Here is a 25,552-nt window from a genome sequence, read left to right as displayed (position 1 = left end):
GTAAACTGTTTAGCTAGCTGGCGTACGAGGGGACCACCAATTTGAGTAAATCAAAACAACCGCCCTCTAGTTTGAGCATAAGCTAGCGATCAATGACATAAAATTGGAATACTAACGATGTGTGCCGATGGCGGCCCCTAATGTCTTAATGTATGGAAAAATACCTGAAATAATTACTGATGAAATTGCTAAAGAATATCATGAAAAATAAACACATTACAGTAATACTTGTCGCAATATCACAATGAATTCTAAAAAATGAGTTAGATGTTAGAGAGATGCGTAGTCTGATTCTATGGATAAAAAACTCGTATTTTCTGGATCCTATTAAGTTTCATTTTGTTTTTTTTTTTATTCTTTGGTCTCTTTTTAGTCTCATTTTGATTCCTGGTAGGTCTCTGTTTGGTATCTGTTTCTCAGACAACATATCTCCAAATTACTATTTTCAAAGCACTCAGTCGCTACCAGCCCTGGATATAAGTTTCAATCGAGGCCTTGTGAACTGCAAGTATCATCTCAATGACTGTTGCTCTTTTAAGTTAGATATTCTAATATTTTCACCCAATCGTTGGAAAACGGTACACTACGCTTATATTATCTGCCTCAGCGGATTTTACCGTTTTTATAAAATTTTACTCCGTTGATCATTGATTCAATTCAAGCCATGTCATCATGTTAACGAAATGCGAAAGTGGACAGATTTTATGGACGACGAACCTGATGATCAAACAATCAACATTAGAGAAACTTAAAAGTAGATGGAGTACCGTGTACCTTTTAATTCCGCTCCTAAATGCTTATCTTTGACAGATACGCGTATTTCGACTACCACTTGCAGTCTTCTTCAGTGTCAGTTACTCGTATCCACTCGTATCAACATTAACCTAATGCCTGGTAGCCCCTAACCTAGTTCCAAACTTAACTTAAAGCAGTAGGTATGGTGCCAATTCTTAAATTGAACGAAAACAATGATTTTTATTTGTGCATTGCACACGGACATATCTCGCGTTGATTATCATTATGGTGTAGCTGCAGGGACCGATTTCTCTTTATCGTTTTTTCTTTCGCTAATAACTAGGTCAGCCAATTTTTTCGACTGTGATTCTTGTTTTAGTAGAAAGTTCTTATAGTCCTTTTTGCTAGGGTAGAAACATCGGTTTTGGCTATATCGCAAGCCGTAACCATAGTGGATAATATATCGTTTTACATCATGAAATATCGTGCTTAATACACCACATTCACATGATAGAGTTATGTTTATTTATCGGTTCAAATTGATAAAAATAAGAGAAACTATTAATTTTCTGGCCCTTGATTAATCTGGCCAGGGAATTTTTAATTAATCAAAATTCGTAAAAAAAATCAATGTGTTTGGCCAATTTAGGATCGCAGTTAAATATCTGGTCGAAACTGATTCTGATAGCCTTCATTGAACAACAAAATTTTCAATGCAAAAAAAGGTTTCTATTGAGATTGTTGAAAAGTTTTGATTTGATATATTCGCAGTACATATAGAGCTTCCCATATGTTAAAAGAGTTATCTTGGGCTGGCCATTAAAAAATCGACGAAGAATAATCGATCATTACAGTTACGCCGTTACGATACTCAATGCGAGATATGTATCTTCCAACATAGGTGGCCAGAAGCAAGAAAAATTATTTGATTTATTAGAAACAAACCCATTTCTGACCTTTTACTCGTTCAACCGTTGCTGCAACACAACGTCCCCAACGCCCTAAGCCTCCCATCACCTCCAATCACGACGATGAACAGAAACTTGTCACATTATGGCAAAGGAATTGGTCATAACACAACATATATCGACAGCTCGTCGTGTGCATATCAATCAACGGAATTTTAAAACACTCTTCTTCTGACATTGATCGGAGTCATTGGTTTCATGCAAATGATGCTGCCTCCAGCGTCGTTGTCATTTATATTACTAGTTCTCTAATGGTGTCTAGTGTCTAGCGGCATTTATGCATGTCTATGATTCTCAGCCGTCAGTCGAGTTGTCAATGATATATGCATCTGCGAACGTGACTGTATGCGATCAGGAAGATTAGGATCGCTTCTTGGAGACATCGATCGATTGAGAGCTATGAGGTTTGTGCTTAAGTCTTGATAAGGTGGTATTCAGAAGCATCTCTTTCGAACTGTGAGCAACTTTGTTACATTTGTTTGTCAACGGAGCGCGGGCATCCTTTATTTCTTATTACGACCCATTAAATTACAAATTGTTTCACACGTTTTCAGCATGCAAATGAAGCAAATGCTCCCTTGGAGTGGTGAAGCAGTAGTATACGAAAATAGTTCTACCCTAGACACGTCCACCGTGCAATGGTTCTTTAAGTGACCATCAAAGGACGCCTCCGTGGAATGAATTTGCATTAGAATCATATATTCATAACTCGTTGTAGCCGTTAGTCACACTTGGATGTATGTTTTACCGTCCTGTTTACTATTTTTACTCTTTGTTTCTCTTTATTTGCAGACATTAAAAAACCTGTAGTCTTCGGTGGAGCAGTTCCTGAGCTTCAGGACCCGGATAGTTTTAGCGAAATAGATTTACACTCGACGGCCGACTCGCTGAGCAACGCACCGCCCTCGACTAATGATTACAATCCCTTGCTGGATCTGGAAGATTCGGAGCAACGGGAACCTAATTCGTACCTTCAGCAGACGTCTGCATTGACTGCACAATTTGCAGCCCAGCTGCCAAACGTCGCCTCTACTGTTTTCTCTACATTTAGTCGAGTGATAAAAGGATCTTCGCCAGGTCCCCAGCAGGCGCCAAGTCAACCTCCAGCTGTAGAACAACCTTCATTTACAGCTCCGATAGCCGCTTATGACTATTCCCACCAAGAAGGATACCTTCAAGAATCGAACTCCTTCTTAGATCAACAACAACAGCAAGGACCTCCACCAGCACCACCTACTTTTTTCAACCCAGAAGCGATTAGCCAACCTGGACCGGTTCAACATCTTCCAGCGACTGGTACTGGTGCCAATACCTACCGCCTTGGTGGAGCGAAAAAGAAAACCTACGCTCACATTCCGGGCTTGAGCACGGTAGGACCACCGCCAACAGTGGTAGCTCCTGTGCAAAATCAAGACCTCAGTCACTTTGCTCCAAATCCAGAACCAACTATTGAAGCCACAAGTCAAGCTCAACCACAAAAACCAGGCTTTTCCTTTTTTGAAAAACTACCTAATCTACCGAACCTCTTAGAGAAGATCCCGAAGCCTGCTTTTTCATCCGGACCACAGCAACCCTCGGCAGTATCTCCCAATCCTACGAACTACTTTGGAGGACCAGTTGTACAACCTACGATCGTAGAATCTTCGGGTTTATCGCCAAATCCTGTAAACTATTTTGGGGCACCACCTGTGCAGCACCCTTCTCCTCCTTCTGAGGTACCACCGTTTACTCAACCTCTATTTCAACAACCAGCTTCAGAACCACTTGAACAACCTACAAACTTACCTCCTCCTCCAACGTTCTTCACTCCAACCCAAGTCCCAACGGTTCCAAACCTCCCTCACCATCAGCCCTCAAAGAATCCCTACAGCTCTAGTCATCTAAATAGATCTGTTGGACTGTACAAGAACCCTCTATCTACTACCACTTCTGCTACAGTACCTCATTACCTTCCAAATCAAGAACCACCAAAAGTATATCCTCCAACGAACTTCTTTCAACCATCACCTATCGAAGCCCAAGCTCCACCTCCTCCTGTACAATTCTTCAATCCTCAGCCCGCTCCAAGTCCAGTCGAACATTCGGCATCTATTTTTCCAGCCACTACTGTTGATCCCACTGCACATTCTGCATCCCGTCCACAGTCCTCTCTGAGTGAATCGTTAAATCGAAAGTCCAGCCTCTTCGGCCCATTCGAGAAAGATCCCGAAACCATAACCAAAACTGTTCTCGATAGTCGCTCAAAGTCCAGCGAAAACGTTCTTTCGCCTCCACCACGACCCAACTCAAACCTCAGCGAACCGGCACTGTTCAGTAGTGACGGACAGCCAATTAATTTATTCAATCCCGAGACGGTCAGTTCACCACCACAGCCGGTTCCAGTACAAGCACCTGTAGGTTATCCGCAGCCGCAGCAACATCACCAACCGCCATTAGAGTCGGTGAATTTCTTCAATCCGTCGCAGATAGCTCAGCCGCCTACGGAATTACCTCCCCCGCCATCGGTTGCAACTTTGGGTGCTGGAACATATAACCTTCAGAAAACTAGGAAACCTACATACGCGATTCCTCCGAGTCTTGCGAGTACTACTTTAGCTCCAGTATCTGCTCCACAAAATCCGTTTCCGGCGCAAGCTCCACCACCACAGCTCTTCAATCCAGTTATCGCAGATCCTTTCGACTTGACTGCTCCACAGCTTCAGCAGCAACCACCGATTCCGACTAATCCTGTATCGTTCTTCAGCAACCCGATAGTAGACCCTACATCGACAACCTTCTTCAATCCGGTTCCTGTGAACGCCGCTCTTCCCCAGGACTTGAACGCAAACTCTGTTCTTCAGCCAACCTTATTAAGTCCACAATCGACTCAGCAGCAAGAAACAACCCCCACGCAACGTCCACCATCTGCCGTCAGTCAATTCTTCGCATCGGCTCCAAACGATATAAACGCCAACTTCGCCCATCTCCAGATATCACCGCCGAAACCAAAGGAACCCGTTACGAACCCTTCGGACTTCTTCAACAGTGAACTCCCGTCTGCACAACCACCAGTTGCCACAACGGGGCAGTCTCTATCGCAAGTGAAGCTTTTCAGCTTCTTCGGTCAACCACCGGCAATCGAGCCTCCAGCACCGATCTCATTCTCGCAGGACAGCGTAGATAAATCGACGATTTCTTTGGACGGTTCACCCTCGAAGGGAACCGACGATAGTGACGATCAGGAACTGATTCAGGTCATCGAACCGGAACCCGTAGATCAAAGCAACGCCGTAAACGATTCACAGCTAGACGACCGGTACGACGACCCGTCCGAACAGGAACGCATCGGCAACGCCCCGGAACCGATCTTCAGCAGCGATAATCTATTCGAGTTCAAAAAGGTAGGTGCAATCTAGGTAGGCTTGGTAACCCATCAGGCTTATCGTTTCATTTCAAATTTCTATTGCTTTTTGTAGTCCGCACTCGAAGACGACACCTACTCCAAGGACGTATTGATCGACGCCAACAGTAGTAGCATGGCAGCGATGACTGCAACTGCAGTGCCACCTTCAAACTCTGCCATCGTCGACAGTTCGATGGCTTCAATAACGGAAGCTTCTACCAATATCGCTTATCGACCCGTCTATCGCCACTGGTTCTTCAAGCGTGAAATAGAATCCAAGATCATCTGGACACCGTTCTCCATGAGCGATTCGCTGGCCTTGGAAGATGCTTTGCCATTAATCAAGGAAGATGATTCAGAGAGCGCATCGGATGTCAGTCCGGTGATCGTACATGTTGACGGAGGTCGTCATGACGTTCTGGTTAAGGATCGCAAGATGACTCCGGTGTACTGGAAGGGTGCCTCACAGGAGGTCCGTAGATGTTCGTGGTTCTACAAGAATGTTGACTCCAGGTATGTACCGTACGATGAATCAGTGGCCGAACTGTTGGAGCGAGAATACAAGGAGGCAGCCACTTCGGGAGAATGGCATCGACGAGTTGTTATTCCAAATGGCGAAACTGTCGTATTTCATGGCCCTTCAGTGATCGTACACTTTCTACAAACGCAGAACCCCGAATCTTGGGGAGGAAGCTCACCGATGCCTCCAACGACCAATCGACCGCGTGTCGTCAAGCGAGGTGTCGACGAGTTCAACATAGAAGACGGAGAACCGGAACGGGTAGATCATCTACTTTTCATGGTACACGGTATCGGTGAGGCGTGCGATCTCCGTTTCCGACCTGTCGAAGAAGTGGTCGACGAGTTCCGAAGCATTTCGGCTCAATTGGTGCAGAGCCATTACCGATCGTCGTTTGATCGAGGCGATATCGGAAGGGTAGAAGTGCTGCCAATTTCGTGGCACAATGATCTCCACTCGGAAGAGTCCGGAATCGACAAGAAACTGAAGGCCATCACGTTGGAATCGATTCCCAAGTTGCGTAACTTCACCAACGACACTGTACTGGATGTTCTGTTCTATACCAGTCCCATGTTCTGTCAGAACATTATTGACGCGGTTGGCAACTCGTTGAATAGGCTGTATGCATTGTTCCTAGAGCGAAATCCATCGTTCAAGGGTGGCGTTTCCCTCGCAGGTCATTCGTTGGGATCCTTGATCCTGTTCGATCTGCTGTGCCACCAGAAAGGAACGCCGATGGAAACGGAGAATTCGGTGAGTGTTCTATTTGGTATGAATTATTTGGCCTTACATCAATTGGTACATTCTAATCATTTGTCGTTCAAATCTTTTATACTACCTCAATAACCTCGATTGTGATCTTTCTGTATGTAGAAAAGCAAGAAAATCAAAATTGTCAAGAAATCTAAACTAAGGTTATTTCACTTTCAATGCCTAAATTTAGGAAAATGATAAAAAAACTCATTTTTCATTTCTTCTTCCACCAGGAGAACCCGGATCTATCGCCTTTCCTCAGCACCCACCCGACTCCGCGACCCCTGGCTCACAAATGTTGCCAACAGCAGATAAACTACGAAGTGGGTCCAGCCGGCACCGGACAACCGTTCATCGCCTACCCGCAACTGCTGTTCAATCCTAAGAAATTCTTTGCCCTCGGTTCTCCGATCGGCATGTTCGTCACAGTTCGTGGAATTGACACACTGGGCCTGGACTTCAAGCTACCGACCTGCGAGGGATTCTTCAATATCTTTCATCCGTATGACCCGGTAGCCTACCGGATCGAAGCCCTCGTCAACCCGGAGCTTAGTGTACTGCGCCCGGTTCTGATTCCGCATCACAAGGGCCGCAAACGGATGCATCTCGAGCTGAAGGAAACGATGCTTCGCGTTGGAACCGACCTGAAGCAGAAAGTACTGGACACATTCCGTAACACGCTGGATGCGGTTTACTCGATCACATCAATGCACAGACCCGACCGCAAGGCGATCGAATGCGAAGTGGACAAGGTTCTGGAGGATCAACTTAAGTTTGAAACCGGATCGGCCTCGTCGGCTTCGGATGTGGATACGGGTGAGACGGATTTGCCGCTGGGCAAGCTGAACCAAACGCGACGGATTGATTACGTGCTGCAGGAGGCCCCACTGGAATTCTTCAACGAGTATCTGTTTGCGCTGACTAGTCATGTCTGTTATTGGTAAGTAACAATAATTGTGTAGTTTTTTTTAGTTCAGTGTATGTTAACCCGCCCAGCCAATGGATAAAATTCTAAATAGAAAGCTTTCCATTTTTCTTCGTTTTATTAGTTCCAATGGAATCGTATATTTAGTTTTATGAGAACCATTGGGATTCTTTAAATTCTGTGGTCACTTGGCAGCAGTGATCACTGGGTCTGATCGGTAGAAATTACGTTAACTTCCATTTTCGTCAACATTTACCAAATAAATGGAATGGACATGACTCTAACTCAATTTGTTTTTATACTTTCGACTACGGATGCCACGGATGATAACTAGCTTTGTTTCTAAATAATTTTTCGGCTATTTAGCGGACCTCCGTGGAACCGGTCACAGACAGGGCATTCATATTTTCTCTTCTAAACTGCAAAAGTTTCGAAAACTAAGTAAGACCTAATGAGGCGAATTATTTGAAGGCCTCCTAGATATCGGAAATTAAGTGGTTATGGAAAAACTTTTTAATATTTCTCCTGTAGACAAATATTACTCAGTTTCAATGTAAATATATATTGATTAGAATAATCAGCCAGTAGTAGTTTTGTTGGTATCTGATTCTCATAATTAATCAATATCCTTCAATAGGTTATAGAAAATCCTGACTGTTACGACAAAGTCTTCAAATTTTTTTTTCAATTAGCTTCTGAAAATTCAATCTTACGTATTTGAAATTCTATCAGTCAGTGATGCATTTTAAACTGAACCCGAGCCAAAAGTGAACTGAACGCGTTCTAATTTTGCACGAGAACCTAGTAGACATTGAACTCTCGTGCATGATTCTGCACCTGCTCATGAACGGCCCGTTCCCATCAAAATGCACATTGAAGTTAAAAACACGAAAAACACTACATCATAACATATTAAATTCCAATCGTTACAAATATATGGCACCTTAAATGTCTTTTAACATCTTTGCAAAAATTTGCAGCATCGAAATAAGTCGTGTGTCTGCCATGACGACAGTTTTCATTCCGCGTTCAATTTTCAGCTCGCACGGGTTCAAATTTTTGAACTGCTCAATGTTCAAGCCTACTTGATCCCTCGTTCAAAGGTTTGAACTGGAACGCAAACTGAACGCGTTCAAATGCAACACTGCTATCAGTAACTTGATGGTTAAGCAGAAGTATGTTGTCAATATTTTAAAGTACTTTTCCATTTTGTAATTTTTAAGGTTTTCTTCGACTTTGAAATTTGAGCTGAACATCAGATCATATGATCCTAACCTGAATGCGAGCTGGCAGCCAATACCACTTATAAAAGTAATCTAAAAATACCGACGAGAGAGTAGACCTTGAAACAACTGTTTACCAAATGCAGAAAGATGTTATTCGTTTGATATTTCGAAACTTTTGAAATTGAGATAATTATGAGTGCCAAAAGCTTTCCTGCAAATGCGCTGTCCGGGGAAATGGGCTATTCGAGCGAGTGGCTGTCTGAGACAAGAATGATAAATATCTGTGACCTTGCTCTCGCAGGACTGGTAGCAAGTCTCTTTTTTAGAGAATTGGTCTCTATTTTAATGTAAGACTCTAAAAAGCCTCTATTTTGAATTCAAGGCCTCAAAAGTCTTTTCCTCGGTCTCCTTGTAATGAATCTTGGTGCATAATTCTAGAGGCTCCAGAGAAACTTTCAGAGACTTACGCGGTTATTTTCCAGGAATTCCTTGTCAGACTTTTCAAGGATAAGCTTCAGGAACTCTTCTAATGATTTCTGCTGAGAACTCTGAAATACTTTCAGGAGCTTCTCCAGAAATTCCAGGAAATTTAACGAAACTTCCTCCAGTAAATTCCACAGGAAATCCTCTGACAATTTTCCCAGATACTATTCCAGGATTTCCTTCACATATTTTTCCGCTAATTTCTCCAGTAGTGACTCTAGTTTTTCTAGGAATTCCTTCAATATTTTGTCTACGAATCACTCTTGCAGATTTTTTAAACATTTGTCTTCCTTCAAAACACATAAGCATCGAAGAGTAGCCTAAGATCCTCATACTTGATTATGTCGATATGTAACATCTTCAAATGTTAACATTTCATAAATGATTAACACTTCTTTTCCAAATAAGCTGTTCTCATTGTTCTTTTTTATTTATTTATTTGTACGGCTTGTCATTACTAAACTGGGTAACTGTAGCCCTAGTTCTAAACTATGTAAACTATGCAACTTTTTTTTTTTTTTTTATTAGTATCATTCCAAACATTACATTCATTTCTTATATCTAGGTGTTCTGTGTTATTTGACAACACTATCATCCTAATTTGGTAAAACAAATTTAAGATTTAATTAACATTTTGTTAACAACATATTACATTTCATTTGCCGTAGCAGTTCAGTTTTTTTTTTTACAGGTGAGTTGATTTCACCTGCTTATAAGGGAAAAAAAAAACGGTTTTTATATACTTAACCTAACTTAACCTAAACATATAACGCATTAATCGTGGCAATAGAAGATTGTAACGATTTTTGCCTGAAATTATTAATGATTGTATTTTACATTTGTTCCAATGTTTCAACATTGGATATTCTATGTAACTCATTGGTACTATACCAGGGAGGAAGCCTCAGAATCATTTTCAAAATTTTATTTTGAATTCTCTGCAGAGCTTTCTTCCTGGTTTTACAACAGCTAGTCCATATTGGTACAGCATACAACATGGCTGGCCTGAAAATTTGTTTGAATATCAACAGCTTGTTCTTAAGACAAAGTTTTGATTTTCTATTAATAAGGGGATAGAGACATTTTACATATTTATTACATTTGGCTTGAATGCCCTCAATGTGATTTTTGAAAGTTAAATTCTTATCTAGCATGAGCCCTAGATACTTAACTTCATCTGACCAATTTATTGGAACCCCTCTCATCGTGACAATATGTCTACTTTATGTGGGAATATTATTAGTTGAGTTTTGGAAGCATTAGGAGAAATCTTCCATTTTTGCAAGTATGAAGAAAAAATATCCAAACTTTTTTGCAATCGACTACAGATGACACGCAGGCTTCGTCCTTTGGCGGAGAGGCCTGTGTCATCCGCAAACAAAGATTTTTGACATCCCTGAGGTAGCTCAGGTAAGTCAGATGTGAAAATATTGTATAATATTGGTCCCAAAATGCTGCCTTGAGGAACACCAGCTCTTACAGGAAGTCTTTCAGATCTGGAGTTCTGATAATTAACCTGAAGTGTACGGTTTGACAGATAACTTTGAATTATTCTAACAATGTATGTTGGAAAATTAAAGTTTTTCAATTTTACAATCAAACCTTCATGCCAAACACTGTCGAATGCTTTTTCTATGTCTGTAGAAGAGCAAGACCAGTAGAATAGCCTTCAGATTTGTTGGAACGGATCAAATTTGTCGAATGTCCATGGCGGAATCCGAAATCATTGGCAAAAATTGAATTTTCGTTGATGTGGGCCATCATTCTGTTCAAAATAACCTTTTCATAAAGTTTACTGATGGAGGAAAGCAAACTGATTGGACGATAGCTAGAAGCTTCTGCAGGATTTTTGTCTGGTTTTAAAATTGGAACTACCTTAGCATTTTTCCATTTGTCAGGAAAATATGCTAATTGAAAACATTTGTTAAATATATTAACTAAAAATGATAAGCTACTTTCTGGAAGTTTCTTGATGAGGATGTAGAAAATTCCATCATCGCCAGGAGCTTTCATGTTTTTGAATTTTTTAATAATAGTTCTCACTTCTTCCAAATCAGTCTCCCAGGCATTTTCGAAAACGTTCTCTTGATTGAGAATATTTTCGAACTCCTGAGCAACTTCATTTTCAATTGGACTAGTAAGTCCTAAATTAAAATTGTGCGCACTTTCAAACTGCATAGCAAGTTTTTGAGCTTTTTCGAAATTAGTTAGTAATAATTTGTTTTCCTCTTTCAATGCCGGTATTGGCTTCTGAGGTTTTTTCAAGATTTTCGATAATTTCCAAAAGGGCTTAGAGCCAGGGTCCAATTGAGAAATTTTATTTTCAAAATTTTTGTTTCTTAATTGAGCAAAACGTTTCTTGATTTCTTTCTGCAAATCCTGCCATATAATTTTCATAGCAGGATCGCGAGTGCGTTGAAATTGCCTTCTCCTCACGTTTTTAAGACGGATCAAGAGTTTAAGATCATCGTCTATAATCACGGATTCAAATTTTACTTCACATTTTGGAATTGCAATGCTCCGGGCTTCAACAATGGAATTTGTTAAAGTTTCAAGAGCATTGTCAATATCAAGTTTAGTTTCTAAAGAAATGTTAACATCAAGATTGGAGTCAACATACGTTTTATATATATTCCAGTCGGCTCGTAAATAATTGAAAGTGGAGCTGATAGGATTGAGAATCGCTTCTTGGGATATTTGAAATGTAACAGGGACATGATCAGAATCAAAATCAGCATGAGTAATCAGTTGGCTACAAAGATGACTAGAGTCGGTTAAGACCGAATCAATCGTAGATGGATTTCTAGAAGAGGAAAAACATGTGGGGCTATCAGGGTATTGAATTGAGAAATATCCTGAAGAGCACTCATCAAATAAAATTCTGCCGTTGGAATTACTTTGAGAATTATTCCATGACCGATGTTTGGCATTAAAGTCACCAATGACAAAAAATTTTGACTTATTGCGAGTCAATTTTCGCAAGTCAGTTTGGAGCAAATTAACTTGCTGCCCAGAGCATTGAAAAGGCAAATAGGCAGCTATGAAAGTATATTTACCAAACTGTGTTTCAACAGTTCGAATTTCCTGCTACGATATCGGCAAAGGATTTACCGTGGGTAGATACATTCGAAATAGAAAGATTCAAACGGCTACCCGACGGATTAAAATTAGTTTGTGAATGAGCATGATTATGATCATCCTGATGGGTATGATTCATGATCAAGCGATCGTTAACTGAAAAATGAGCATTGTTCGATACTCTACCAGGCAAATTCCGGAAACGACCGTTATCGTAACGGATATTATCTTTCATCTGCCTGGCACGAGCCTCAATGACCTTTTTGCGTGAAGGACAATTCCAAAAATTTGACTTATGGTTAGCCCCGCAATTACAACATATGAATTTGGTGGTATCTTCCTTCACTGGACAGACGTCTTTGGCGTGAGAAGAACCTCCGCAAATCATGCATTTAGCATCCATGCGACAATTTTTTGTACCATGACCCCACTTTTGGCACCGACGGCACTGAGTGGGGTTCTGGTAATTTCCTCCAGGTTTCTGGAAATGTTCCCATGTCACACGGACATCAAACAAAAGTTTTGCTTTTTCTAAAGCTTTAATATTATTTAGTTCTTTTTTGTTAAAGTGAACTAAATAAAATTCTTGAGAAAGCCCTTTCCGAACAATGCCAGATTGGGTTCTCTTTTTCATAATGATTACTTGGACTGGGGAAAATCCAAGTAAATCATTTATTCCATTTTTGATCTCTTCAGGTGATTTATAGTCACTTGAGAGACCTTTCAAGACAACTTTGAACAAACGTTCAGTTTTGTCGTCATAAGTGAAAAATTTGTGCTTCTTCTCTTCGAGATGTTTGAGAAGAAGCTCACGATCTTTAAGAGTTTCCGGCAAAACGCGACAGTCTCCTTTCTTTGCGATTTGGAAGGAAACCTTGATTCCCCTAATGGAGTTCAAGATCTCCTGCCTAAATCCCCCAAATTCGGAACAACTGACCACGATAGGCGGCACTCTTTGCTTCCTCACTTGAATCAAAGAGCCTGGGCTAGAGGCTGCTTCGATTTGGTGTTCGGAAAATTTGTCTAGATCATCGAACTGATTGCTCATTTCGATACAATTATTCATTTCACCCTTGGAAGAAAGTTCGCATTCCGGGGAAGCGTCCTTTCTTCCATTCTTGCCACGTGTAGTGACAGTTTTAAAACCCACTTTTTTGGAAGGAAGTAGTGAATTCAGAGATTCACCCTTCCTTTTGTTTGTTGTTGATACCATGTTTAATTAATAAACGAAAGAAGACGTGACCATCGAAAGGTTTTTTCCCAAGACGGTGTCCAAGAAGGATTACCACCGCTAGCTTTCGCCAACGGGTCCAACGAAAAATCGAAGGCACGGGTCCAAACAAGGATCGTAAAGGGATCAATAGTAGAAAAAGTAGTACTGAAAAGTACTGTTTTAGTAGCACTGAAAAGTACCGTTTTTAATTTTAGCACTGAAAAGTACTGTTTTGTAGCACTGAAAAGTACTGTTTTATTGCTTTAGGTAGTTTTTAAGAAAACTTCCAAGAGCAGAGAGAATTCGTGTACGCACAGCACGAAGGTACGATGCGCACTGTGAACTATGCAACTTTACTTTTAACATTCGACCGTCGGTTCTCCAAGTTTCCGAAAGTTAATAAATTAGCAATGATTAGAATTTTCTATACGATTGGTTGTGCTATTTTTTTTCCCAAGTATCGGTTCTCGGATTGACATTTTGGGTCACTTGATATTCACCCTTTTTATTTGAATGGCTGTCCACTGATCTCGATATTTTTCGCAATATGTGTTTAGTCGAAAATGACCAAATATATTCTTCTTATTATTGTTTACCGTAATTTCTAGTTGATCTTTTCTTGAAATCCAAAGATGTCGTCACAATGGCGAATTATGTTCCTACTCTTGATTTGCAAGACACTAAACTAATTCTTGATCAGCTTTCCGCAAATCCCAAAGTTCAAATATAAATTGCACTGTTCAATGTCGTTTTGATCGCAAGATTAGTGTTTTGATATTTTGATACAATGTTAAAACTGAATTCTAAACTGTTTTAACGTTGGAGAATAAAAATCATCATAACTCCAAATATTTTGAAATGCTGAGATGTCCGACTTACTCAACACACATTTCTCACTTGAAAAACGATTTTTTCAATTTCTATTGACTTTGTTATTATTTGTCCCTACACTTTTTTATATTAAACTTTGGGAGGGACACTGAAGAAGTCTGTAAGTCGCAGACGAAATAGGCCTATCTGTCAAGATAAGCAACACATATTAGAGTTTAAAGGTATTTGCTCACCTTAGTGATTTTAGTATTTTATTTTTTTTTTTTTGCAAAAAGTGAAGTGTTAAAGTTCATTTGTAGTATTATTTGTCATCACATATGACAAAACTACAATACTTTTCATTTTCCCTTGCCTGAAATGTTTAGTTTTATGTTCTATATTTGAAGACATAGTTTTCCGATCCAAATCAGGCATTTTTTCGATCTATGTCACAAACAAATTACACGTACCGTGAAAGCACCATATTTGACGCGGTAACAAAATTTTGTAATCAAACGTGAATAATAAAATAAAAATAAGACCAAATTTGTTCATATTTTACACCGTAACAGTTAAACCATTATAGAATATGAGAAAAATGAGAAAGAAGTTCATATGGGTTTATTTACTCATGAGACGAACAGTTTTCGTATCACACTCCGTGTTCCTAACTTGACGCACCGTTTTCACAGTGTGCCTAATTTCACGCATTATGTTCCTAATTTGACGCATTTTAAAAACTCCGGGAAATTAACAAAATCAACTTTATATTTAAGTATCCAGATAATTACATGTCATTCAAATTTAAACAACGAGCTTTGCCCTTTTCGGACCAGCTTTAGACTTTGCTTTGAGTCGTAATGCTGAGGCTGCTTTCTTGACATCTGTGGCTGCTTTCTTGGCATCTCTGGCTGCTTTCTTCTCTGCACGTATTTGTTGTTCTTCCTTTTTGTCTAACTCTATCTTCTGGAACCACGCTCTGTACTCATCGCTTGTGGCGATAGCAGGAGGACGAGGTCGTTTGCGATCTTTCGGGGGCTTAGGAGTAGCTTTGGGCAAAGCGAAGGCAACGCTAAACAAATTTTGCTTCATTCCTGCCAGGGACAAGCTAGACAAGGCTTGTGATGGAGATTTTGGATCTTCTGTCGAATTTTGGTTGACCGGTTGTTGTCTCAAAATTTTGAAATTGGCTGGATTTTTTGGAATGCCTGTTACAGTTTCTTCTTTCAAATTTCCGTTCACAAGACTTTCTTCCACGTTTTCAGCAGTTCCCGTTAGTTCAGTGATGTTCCCTGTTTGCTGCGTAGTTGTATCCCAAGAGCTTCCGACAGTATCCTTCCACTGGAGCATGTTAATCCGATCCTCTGTAAATTCAAATAGTGAAAGATAAAATATAATTTTATTTCATTATTCTACAGCGCACTTACCCTCGACATCATTTGTTTCAAATCCATGGAACTCATCGGGATCGTCTGCTGGGAGATTTAAGTTCGCTTTCTTCTTAATGTCCTGCCATGTATAGAACAAATTGATGTCTCCTACAGGACCCGGCCAAATGGAATCAGATTGATGCTTTTCAAACATTTTTAATTGACCAACTTTGAGACAAGATTCCAGATATTGCAGACAATGTTGAGCTCCGGGTTGGGCTTCAGTAATGTCACGGCTGTCCTGTTCACCAGGTTCAACAGCGTCACGCGTGTCTTTGGCAGTACTTGAAGTTTGTCCTTTCAACAAAATACCATAGTTGACCGCATTTGGATTCCACGGTACGATTCCACACTTCCGAAACCCGTTCATGATTACAGTTTTCATGTTTTTGATGTCATCGACTGCTTTTTTCAAGAGCGGTGCAATTTCATGTTTCGGCAATGTTTGGCCAGCATGAAAAGTTCGATATTCAATCAAACGTTTATTCCAATGGACTTTCAATGGCCTAAAAAAAGCCACGTCCAAAGGCTGGAGTACATGAGTGGCATTAGGGTACAACGAAATCAGAGTAATCTGATGTGAACGGCAGAATTCAATGGTCTCTTAGGACACATGTGAGGTGTGACCATCAACAAATATCACTATTGGGAGTGGTATTTTTGCCTCTTCTACCCAAGGAACGAATACCTTCTTTAGATAATCCAAGAAAGTTTCCCGCGTCATCCATCCTGACTGGTTCCGTCAAACCGACCAGCCTGAGGGTGCATTTTGCGCGATCACTGCCGGGAGTCGTTGTTTATAGGGGAAAAGAACCATCGGCGGAGCAAGAGTACCGGCGGCGTTAGCTGCAAACAGGGCCGTATAGCTTTCTTTTTCTGATTTTCTATTATTTGTATGAACATACTTTTCACCAGTTTTGGCGAAAACGTGTTCTTTGGTCAGAACCATCCGTACTGCTGACTGGTCCATATTGAATATGCACTCAGGCTTCTCCAGAATCTGCCGTAATTGTTGTTTGTCAATGAATAAACCGACTGAATTGAACCAGTTCCGGATTGGTTTTTCCGCGACTGTCGTACGTTGTTTAGAGAGAGCACTTGGGACGTGACGCGAGATTTCAGGATGGCGCCGGAGGAACAATTTTAGCCATTTACGTCCTGGAATCCCAGCTGTAAACGGGTTAGATTTACCGGAAATACGAAGAAAGTAACCAACAGATGTTTGTAGCCGCTGAGCATTGACCGAAAACCCCGATTGGGCAGCCAAGCATATCCATTCAATTATTGACTTCTCCTCCTCCTTCGATAGCACGGTCGGCTTTCCCGGTGAGCGCAATTTTTGTAGTTTGAGCTTCCGGCGAACGGTAGGCTCCGGAACACCAAACGAAGCGGCAGATTTTCGGATGGATACACCTCTACGTGCCATGTCCACGGCATTTGCGAGTGCAGTCTTCGAATAAGTTACATACTTTGTTTTGGTTTCATTTTTGCCTGTAAATAATTAGGAACAGAGTGAGCCTAATTTGACGCAAAACATTTTTGCTCAAAACATTGTCAAAATGCACAAAAAAAAAAACGTTTTGTAATGCATCAGAACACTAGTAATACTTACAAATCAGTAGATATTGATGTTGTCTTCACAAAAAAATCTTTTTACCACGAGAATTCAGGAGAAATATTTGACTGATTCCTTAGCAGACATGTTAAGACTGGTGAAAAATGACGCATTTGACGGATGGAGTTTTGCTTTTATTTTTGTTTATGCTTGTGTACAAACAAAAACTACCTGTTTTGATATTTAGTATGTTACATTAGTGTAAACAAATAGTTATAGGTATAGTTTTTCATAATAATTAAAGTAAATATAGTTTTAATGGTGAAAATGTTGAAAAGTGCGTCAAGTTTGGACCCGCGTCCAATATGGTAAATACACGGTACAATCAAATTTGAATATCCTGATATTTGGTCATAACGTAAGGCCTACATATTCATAGCGGTAAAGTTCAGTTTTCAGCATGATCAAGGTGAGGGTGGTGGAATTGAAAACCCCCTGTTGCAAATTATTTCTTGTTGGCAATTTGTCCGTCTTCTCAGAGCTCTGAGTACTTTCATACTAGACACACTATAAAAGAAAGCATAAATGGTCAGTTGGCATAGGCTCTTAGTTAAAAACTGTAGAAATACTCCTGAAACACTAAGCTGCAAAGCATGCTTCGTCATAGTTTAGTCTTAACGCCGGCAAGAAGAACAACCTATTTGGTCTATACTGCCGTGAATCGCAAGTCAGTCCCATCTGTAAAAAGTAGGCATTGAGAAAATGGGCTGTGAAGTTTCCAAACTCGTTTTCCATACGAATATTCAAAAAATTCCAGAGGATTGGAACATGTTCCAATCTTAATGAAACTTTCACAACTTGCTTTTTACTATGATATCTTTTCGAGAAAAATATAAAGATGATCGAAACATGGTTCATTTTTGTGTTACACGGTTCGGAAATCTGTAGTGGGACTGACATGCGGTTACTTTTCAAAATGGGACAATTTGACTTGCTGTTTTTTCCTAATTTTTCCAAACAAATAATAAAATCTCATTAGTGCAGCTGAAAGAGCATTGGAAGAGATGTTGAAAACTGAGCTCAACTCAATTTTGACGAAAATGCAGATGGGACTGACTTGCGATTCACGGCAGTATATCAGTTTGAAGATGTCTTTCGAGGAAAAGTCTATGGAAACCAAGGAAATTGAAAATGTCCATGGTTAGCATGAAATAATTTGTTCTAAACATCTTTGCGAGAATTAAAATAGTATTCAAATGTGCCGAAAAAGGTCTTCGAAAATGGAAGATTTGGTTTTCCGGGTAATAGACGGGGTTGGTGGTCTGATGGCTACCGCTTCTGCTTCATATGCAGAAGGTCATGGGTTCAATCCCAGGCCCGTCCCTTTCCTCGTACTTTGTAGTTGTATATCTCTCACTTGCTTCTATCTTCCATTCTAATATATCACACTCAAACTATTCGTTCATAGCAAAACGCTAGAACCAGAGACGGACAAAAAACCGTTTCCCTAACGCTTCCTACTTCCACGCGCACGCCTCTCTTACGCCTGATACATAGGCAGTCTGCTAACCACAAAAACAAACCTCTCTGCCATGCCTTTCCCCCAATCCATACACTCCCGCATGAACTGACGTGGATGCAGTGGAATATACGGTCTACGTGGGAGTCAGTTCAATGCATCATCAATTCCTCCCCCTTCCCCTCATTGGTCTGCATTCTGACGTGGCAGGTGCCATTGATCACCAGCACTTATACACTGAGGATGCCTGTTAGTCCCAAGCAGTCATTCGGTTGGTTCCTTGTGTAAGTGCAGCTGATCTGGCGATACTGGAGTGCATCCACGGGCGGCCAATCAAGCTCAAGCTCAAGCTCGAAAATGGAAGATTTGGTTTTCCGGGTAATAGTTTAGGTTATGGTACATTCCAGTAGAGTAAAGTGGGGCAAAAGTTCGAGTGGGGTAAGAGTTTCTTTTTAAGACTTGTAGCTCAATTCGAAACAAATCTTATAAATGTCATGGTGGTTCGAATGCTATTCAAGTAAGAGACTTTCAATCCAAATATCATAAAAATCGATTGAGATTTGGAGAAGTTATGGCTATTTGTTGTTTTTCGACGTGAATATTGTAATTTTTGGTCAAACTTTCGTTGCATGGAACCAATTGCAGATAAAATCTTTTTCAATATTTTATGTAAGGGCGTTTCTAGGCCTATCATAAGCTTGCTTTGAGGTGTATAAGTTTTTGCATAAATGCTTGGAAACAATTTTTGGCCCATAGTGGGGCAAAAGTTCGAATCAGCGGGGCAAAAGTTCGACCCATGTACAAAATCAAGGAAAAAATTGCAAATTGGTCAAAATCCACATATTATCTTCAAATTTAGTTAAATTTGTCTGATCGTGTGAAAACTGTCACCAAAATTTTACATTTCCACTTAGTTTTGCGAAAAACTGCTATTTTTGAGTATATTACAATCAACCCGGTTTTGGGAAATTTTTTGATGAAAATTTAGTTTGTATTTTTCGTTAAACTTAAGTTTACGGCTGGTGTAAAGTATGCCTGTCATAAAAGGATCGATGTTTTGTGTTTTAGCCAGCGAACTTTTGCCCCACGCTAGATTCGAACTCTTGCCCCACCGGTGGGGCAAAAGTTCGAATAAGACAATCAATTTTGAAACTGTTAAAACTGTTATGGGTAAATATTTTGACACAAGTTTGTTCAGCAAAATTATAGCCAATATGTTGAAGGTTCACTGTATGGTATTTGTTTTGTTTTAACTGCTATTGTTTTCCTGGAAACTTTGATTATACCACTAAGGTCGAACTTTTGCCCCACCTTACTCTAAATGTTTTTTCCAAGTAAAAGTTCTTATCAGTGACAGTTTTTTTCCGGTAAATAATCTTCCGGTAAAATGCAATGGTCTTCTTCTTTTCTGGCGTTACGTCCCCACTGGGACAGAGCCTGCTTCTCAGCTTAGTGTTCTTATGAGCACTTCCACAGTTATTAACTGAGAGCTTACTATGCCAATGACCATTTTTGCATGCGTATATCGTGTGGCAGGTACGAAAATGCAAAATGCAATGGTATAGAATCCTAAAATAATCCTTGTTAATTCCCTGAAAACATCTCGGGAAATATTCCTGAATAAATTTCTCAAATCTTTGAGGTATCAGTAGGAACATTACTGGTAGTATTGTCTTTTTAGGTCTTAAAATGAGTATTTGCTAAACGTCCCTGGGCTTTGGATTATATTTTCCATGGAGCGATGAGTTTTGATAATTGATCGCTGTCGTTAGTAGTTTTGATTAGATATTGGGTAAATTTCAAAGCAATGGCAACCTTTTTATAAAAAAAAATTAGATTTTACCTTCTGACCTTATGATTGTGTGTGTGTGTGTGATACAATCCACCTCCCACTGGCCGGCAGTGCTTTTATGGAAGAAAATTGTATGCATGTATTTAATGATACCCTTCGATATCTTTATATCTGCAGACAATTTTAGCCCAGGAGATGAAAGGTGATAGCTCTACTGAAATTCCAACGACCCATTTCAAGAATGGCAGTAAATACACACACATTCTGAGGTCATTTTTATTTACAGTAAGCCCCGCATAAAAACATCCAGATATCAAATGGATATATGCAATGTTTTTACACTTCCCGAATCGAAAATTATATTTTCGACCCTGGCACGTATTTAGTTTGAATTGGTAATAAGTGAGTAAAGTAAACAATAATAAAGAACGATTTTGCCAGGATGTGAAGCAGTTTTTCTCCGTCGCTGCACTGGGGTTTCCGTAAAACACTATACACTTTTTCACTGCACTCCACGCGTAACACGTTCGATCCTAACCGCATCACCCGCCCCGCAGGAGCAAGCGTCGCAGTCAAAGGATCACACACTACTGCAAAACAGGGGAAAAAATTCTCCGGCAACGAAAATACGCGCGAATCCTTTAGAAAAATCAATCGGACGACGCAAAACCGAACTGTCCTGCTTGGGCTTCACGAAGCACTCTACCTTCTGACCTTATGATTCTGGTTAAACTACTGCATAGTACGGCTATCACTCATCAAAATTACTTTCACTTCGGGAAAATATAATTTCAAGCTGGCGAAAAGATTACAAACTGAGGATGGATTAGGAGCACAATCAGACCCTTGAATGTGCAATGTGGGGTAGTAATTGGGAATGCCATTGACGGTTTGTAATCTTCTACAAGGTTTTCGAAACCCGGGTTGCGGATAGGAGCAAAGGGAGATCAATAGCATCTACTTAAAATAATAGAGCAAAAAGCCGTTCCATGATTAGGTAATGTTTAGCGATCTTCTATGGTGTTCTAGTACTATAAAGTTCTTCACTTACTGAGAAATCTGGCCTTGGTAATATCAATAGTGATAAAAACATAAAATAATACCTAATACTTAACAAGTACAATGTAGCTTCACTGTAGTAATAAATGAAATAAAATCAATTTTCTATACTTGACAAGGTTTTGAAGACAATCAATGAGGGAAAGAACTACCTATTAGAAAAGCCACATCAGCTTAGGCTATACAAATGTTGGTCAAAGGGTCATGGCGAGCATTCGGTATGTACGTCTATGACTGATTCTTATCTAATAGGGGCACTAGAAGACCACGCGGACAATTTCGGAACAAATTATTTTTATACATCGGTCTTACGATCCGAAAGGCTCTGCTATGCTGCAAAGTCATTTTATAAGCTATTGATTACAACTGTTCAATTGTTTATAATTCTAACAAAACTACATAATTAACTCATTACTAATCACTGTCCCTATATTCTCTCTTTCTCACATTCTTATCTGTTGCATGATTATGATCATTACTAATATTATGCATGAGCATGCACAATAAGAATTATTTCAGGATTGTAAGCAGTACATGGATAACTGGACAGAATAGCTTCGAAAAGGGTGTTTAAAACTAGGATAATCCTGGTCAGGGAAGTATTATCATCAAGAGTAAGTTACAATTCTTCATTATTAACTGCTGAATCACACAAACAAATGAACTATTAATATCAAATATCTTTATATAAATCAGTACTTTTAATTATATTTCAGTACATGATAAAAACAGATAAAGTTTGTAAAGTCGTCACCATCGATTTAATTGCGTTATTTATAGTAATGCTCAACCATTATCAAAAACTTCTAAAGCGTAGTAAGAGCAGTCCTTAGCATCACTCTCATATTGTTCTTATTTTGTTGTTTATAAAATTTATAAAAAACGATCAGCCCATTCTTCCTTACTTGTACAATTGCCAGTCTATTTCAAATTTTAATAAGCAAATCAAATTTCAAAACTCAATTCCAGTTGCTATCAGCACATTTACATTTTGCAGGCTTAATCGCATTATTGTGTCAAGTCTTATCCAATTCCCTATACCCTACCCCAACCCTCCCTTTCCTATCCGATGGTGTTCAAGCGGTCCGCATAGAGTATAGACTATTACGGCCATTGCCCATCCCTGTCCCCGGCTTTGGACTGACTTGCGCTCTCATTGCCCCACCAAACGCTGCCAAATGAAAATGAAAGTTAAATAAAATGAGTATTTGCTCAATGTGTTCATTATTTTTTTTTTTTTTGTCGGTAGCGATAGGGGTAGTACTGGCACTCTTAATCTGCCCTAAGCTCCTTCCCAGCATTTGCTTTTATAAGCCTCTATTGCGTTCATCACACAGACGTTCCTAAGCAATGTTGCTCAAATGGTCACTGTGTACCCTAGCAGCAATCAGCCCTTACCGTAGTTTTGCAGTCTAGTACTTTAGACTACTATCAAACTATGATAAGGCCTGGAATGCTACTAGAGTGGTTAAAGTGAAGAACGAAATAGTTTTATTAAAAGGTCCTCATTCCCCATTTCATTTCATCACTCACTATCGTCACTTTTATTTTTGACACTATCACGTTTATCACCGATTATCACTCATCAACTTTCGTAATACACTTCAGATATACTTTCCATTGTATCACTTTTCACATCACACCATTTTCATATGAGTTCATTGTTACTAGCATTTACCATCAGTTAGCATTACTAAGTAATTAAAATGTTTCATTATTTTTGTTGCTGTAGAGTCATTACTATTCAAACTACAATTTAGCACTATCAACAAAGTTACAGTAAAACAAAATCACTTCGATCCATTTTTCTGCACTCACTGTCATTGTCATTATTAACACTTTTATCGTGCATGTTTGAAGAACTAGGCAATAATGTTTATATTCAGAGAAATGATTGCAAAATGTATTATGGCCTTTATTAAATTAATAGAGTTCACATCATTATACATCATCATTATTATATTTCTAACAAGAATCACTTCTAATTTCATTTTCAAATTTTCATCACCATAGATTTTTTTTTATAAACACACTATTAGCACCAACACAATCACTAAATTTAATAACAACAAGTGTTAAGCCCTCAGTACACTGTTTGTCAAGTGTGCAAATTTTTCCGCACGCATAATCCAAAATGCAAACATCGGTCTCAACAATGACAAAACATCTGAAGTGTCGAGTGGATATTGAAGTGTTAGTTTATGCGTGTGGAAAAATTTGCACACTTGGCAAAGAGTGTACTGAGGGCTTTACGCGCAGTTCCACCAAACACCCATTCTTATGTTGCATTAAAAAACGATTGATCACACGTTAGCTTCGAAACTTAACAACCATTACTGATTAGTACAAAGGATGCTACAGCTCGTGATAAACGAACTGAACCATCAACAACCAGCACTGGTTTATAAGTAACTAATGAGCCCTGGCGGTCCCTCCGTTCGAAGAGGACCTGATAATATGCCGAAACATATTACAGATCCTCCGCCTGAATGCAGCCGTTTCATGATAAATCATGAACCGTTAGAGGTGTGCCAAAGTATTGGGAAGGTGATATGTTTCACAGACGGGTATTATTATGGTGCACCTTCCACTTTGGCACCGTCAAACCCTGTGATCGTGGCCAGGGCATTTGCTAAATGTGTTCATTATGCCCTTAATCCCCCTACTGGTTGAATTCATTAGCATCTCCTAAACGGAAATCGTGGACAAAATCTTGGTGAAATCGATGAAAAAATCATTTCATTAACTCCTGGAAGACTTAGGATTTTCTTGGGAAATGCGTGAATAAACTTTGGAGGAATTTCTGAAAAAGTTAATCCGTAGGTTTCGTACAAAGTTCCTTGAGAATTCTCACATGACTCTTATTGAATTCTTACATGAATCTCAAAGTATTTCCACGGGATTCTCTCAGGAATACTAACTGTTTGCCATATAACCATAATATGAGATTTCCAAAGGACATTAACTAGAATCCCAGCATTCTCGTAAGATTCCCAGTGCATTTTCAAAATTTTTGATCACTTTTTCGTAGTATTTTCACAACATTTGCACAGTCCCACTGAAATCGCACAGTATATCCTTGGGTTCCAATTTAACAATTCCCACTGGAATGCCAGAATCCTCATTGTAATACCAGCATCTACACTAGAATCCCAAAATCCGTGCTGGAAATCCATGATCTATACTGTAATCCAAGGATCCTCACTGCAATCCCAGCATTCATATTAGAAACCAAGGACTCATGTTACAATCCCGCGATTCACACTGAAATCGCAAGATCCACTCTGGAGTGTCAAGATAAGTTAGAAGCCTGCAGTAACACAATCTACACTAGAATCCTAGGTTCCACACTGAAACATCAGGATCCACATTGCAATGCCAAGATCCACAATGAATTCCCAGCATTCAGACTGAAACCCTATGATCCGCATTACAATCCTAGAATCCACACTTGATTCCGGCATTGGATCCATTCTAATATTGTTCAGGTATCTCTGATTTGCAAACCACGCTTATAGCAGTTTAAGACGACCGTGGGGATGCCGACAAGAGCTGCTGATAAAACAGAAATATTTTATGCTGACAGCGCAACCTAGTGGAAAAAATCTGAATTAGAAAACCTGTCATTGGACTGCCTTTAAGGTCTTTAACAACTTTGCCAAAGATACCAACCATCCGTTTTGTCTAAAAAATTAACTGTATTCAAAAATGTAACTGATCTCAAAATACACTGAACCAAGTAATCATATCATGTTTATCTGAAAACACATATAGTTTTTTTCCATGTAGTTTTTCACATAAGGTTTATCGGTTTACAACATGAACGTTTGCGATTTCATTTTGATTCCATTCATCAGATAAAACACATACATTTGATCAGAAAGATATATATGAGTTATTGGATCTTTTTAATGAATTCCATGCAACATCAAGATGAAAATGATTGGTTTTGTTCATGATTCTCATATGATCGTTTAATACATTTTCAACGGAATTATCTTATAGTTTAGGGATTATTCTACTAAAATAGCCCAAACACATAGTTTGCGTACTAAATTATTTATTCAATTATTATCCAAAATTATTTAATGCATGTATTGATTT

General features: G+C 39.4%; 1 protein-coding gene across 3 annotated transcripts in view; it reads left to right on the top strand.

The window, feature by feature from the left end:
* Positions 1–25,552, top strand: part of LOC5564210 — a 209,711-nt gene that overhangs the window by 182,289 nt on the left and 1,870 nt on the right. For 2 of the 3 annotated variants that reach the window (XM_021838483.1, XM_021838485.1), the window contains exons 2-4: positions 2,496–5,083; positions 5,159–6,358; positions 6,592–7,298. In XM_021838483.1, the coding sequence (XP_021694175.1) occupies positions 2,496–5,083; positions 5,159–6,358; positions 6,592–7,298 (4,495 nt within the window). The remainder of the gene's footprint in view (positions 1–2,495; positions 5,084–5,158; positions 6,359–6,591; positions 7,299–25,552) is intronic. The other variant, XM_021838484.1, reaches the window with a different exon arrangement.

Source organism: Aedes aegypti, chromosome 1, assembly GCF_002204515.2.
Source record: "Aedes aegypti strain LVP_AGWG chromosome 1, AaegL5.0 Primary Assembly, whole genome shotgun sequence".
Classification (NCBI taxonomy): domain Eukaryota; kingdom Metazoa; phylum Arthropoda; class Insecta; order Diptera; family Culicidae; genus Aedes; species Aedes aegypti.
This window is presented reverse-complemented; position numbering and strand designations above follow the sequence as displayed.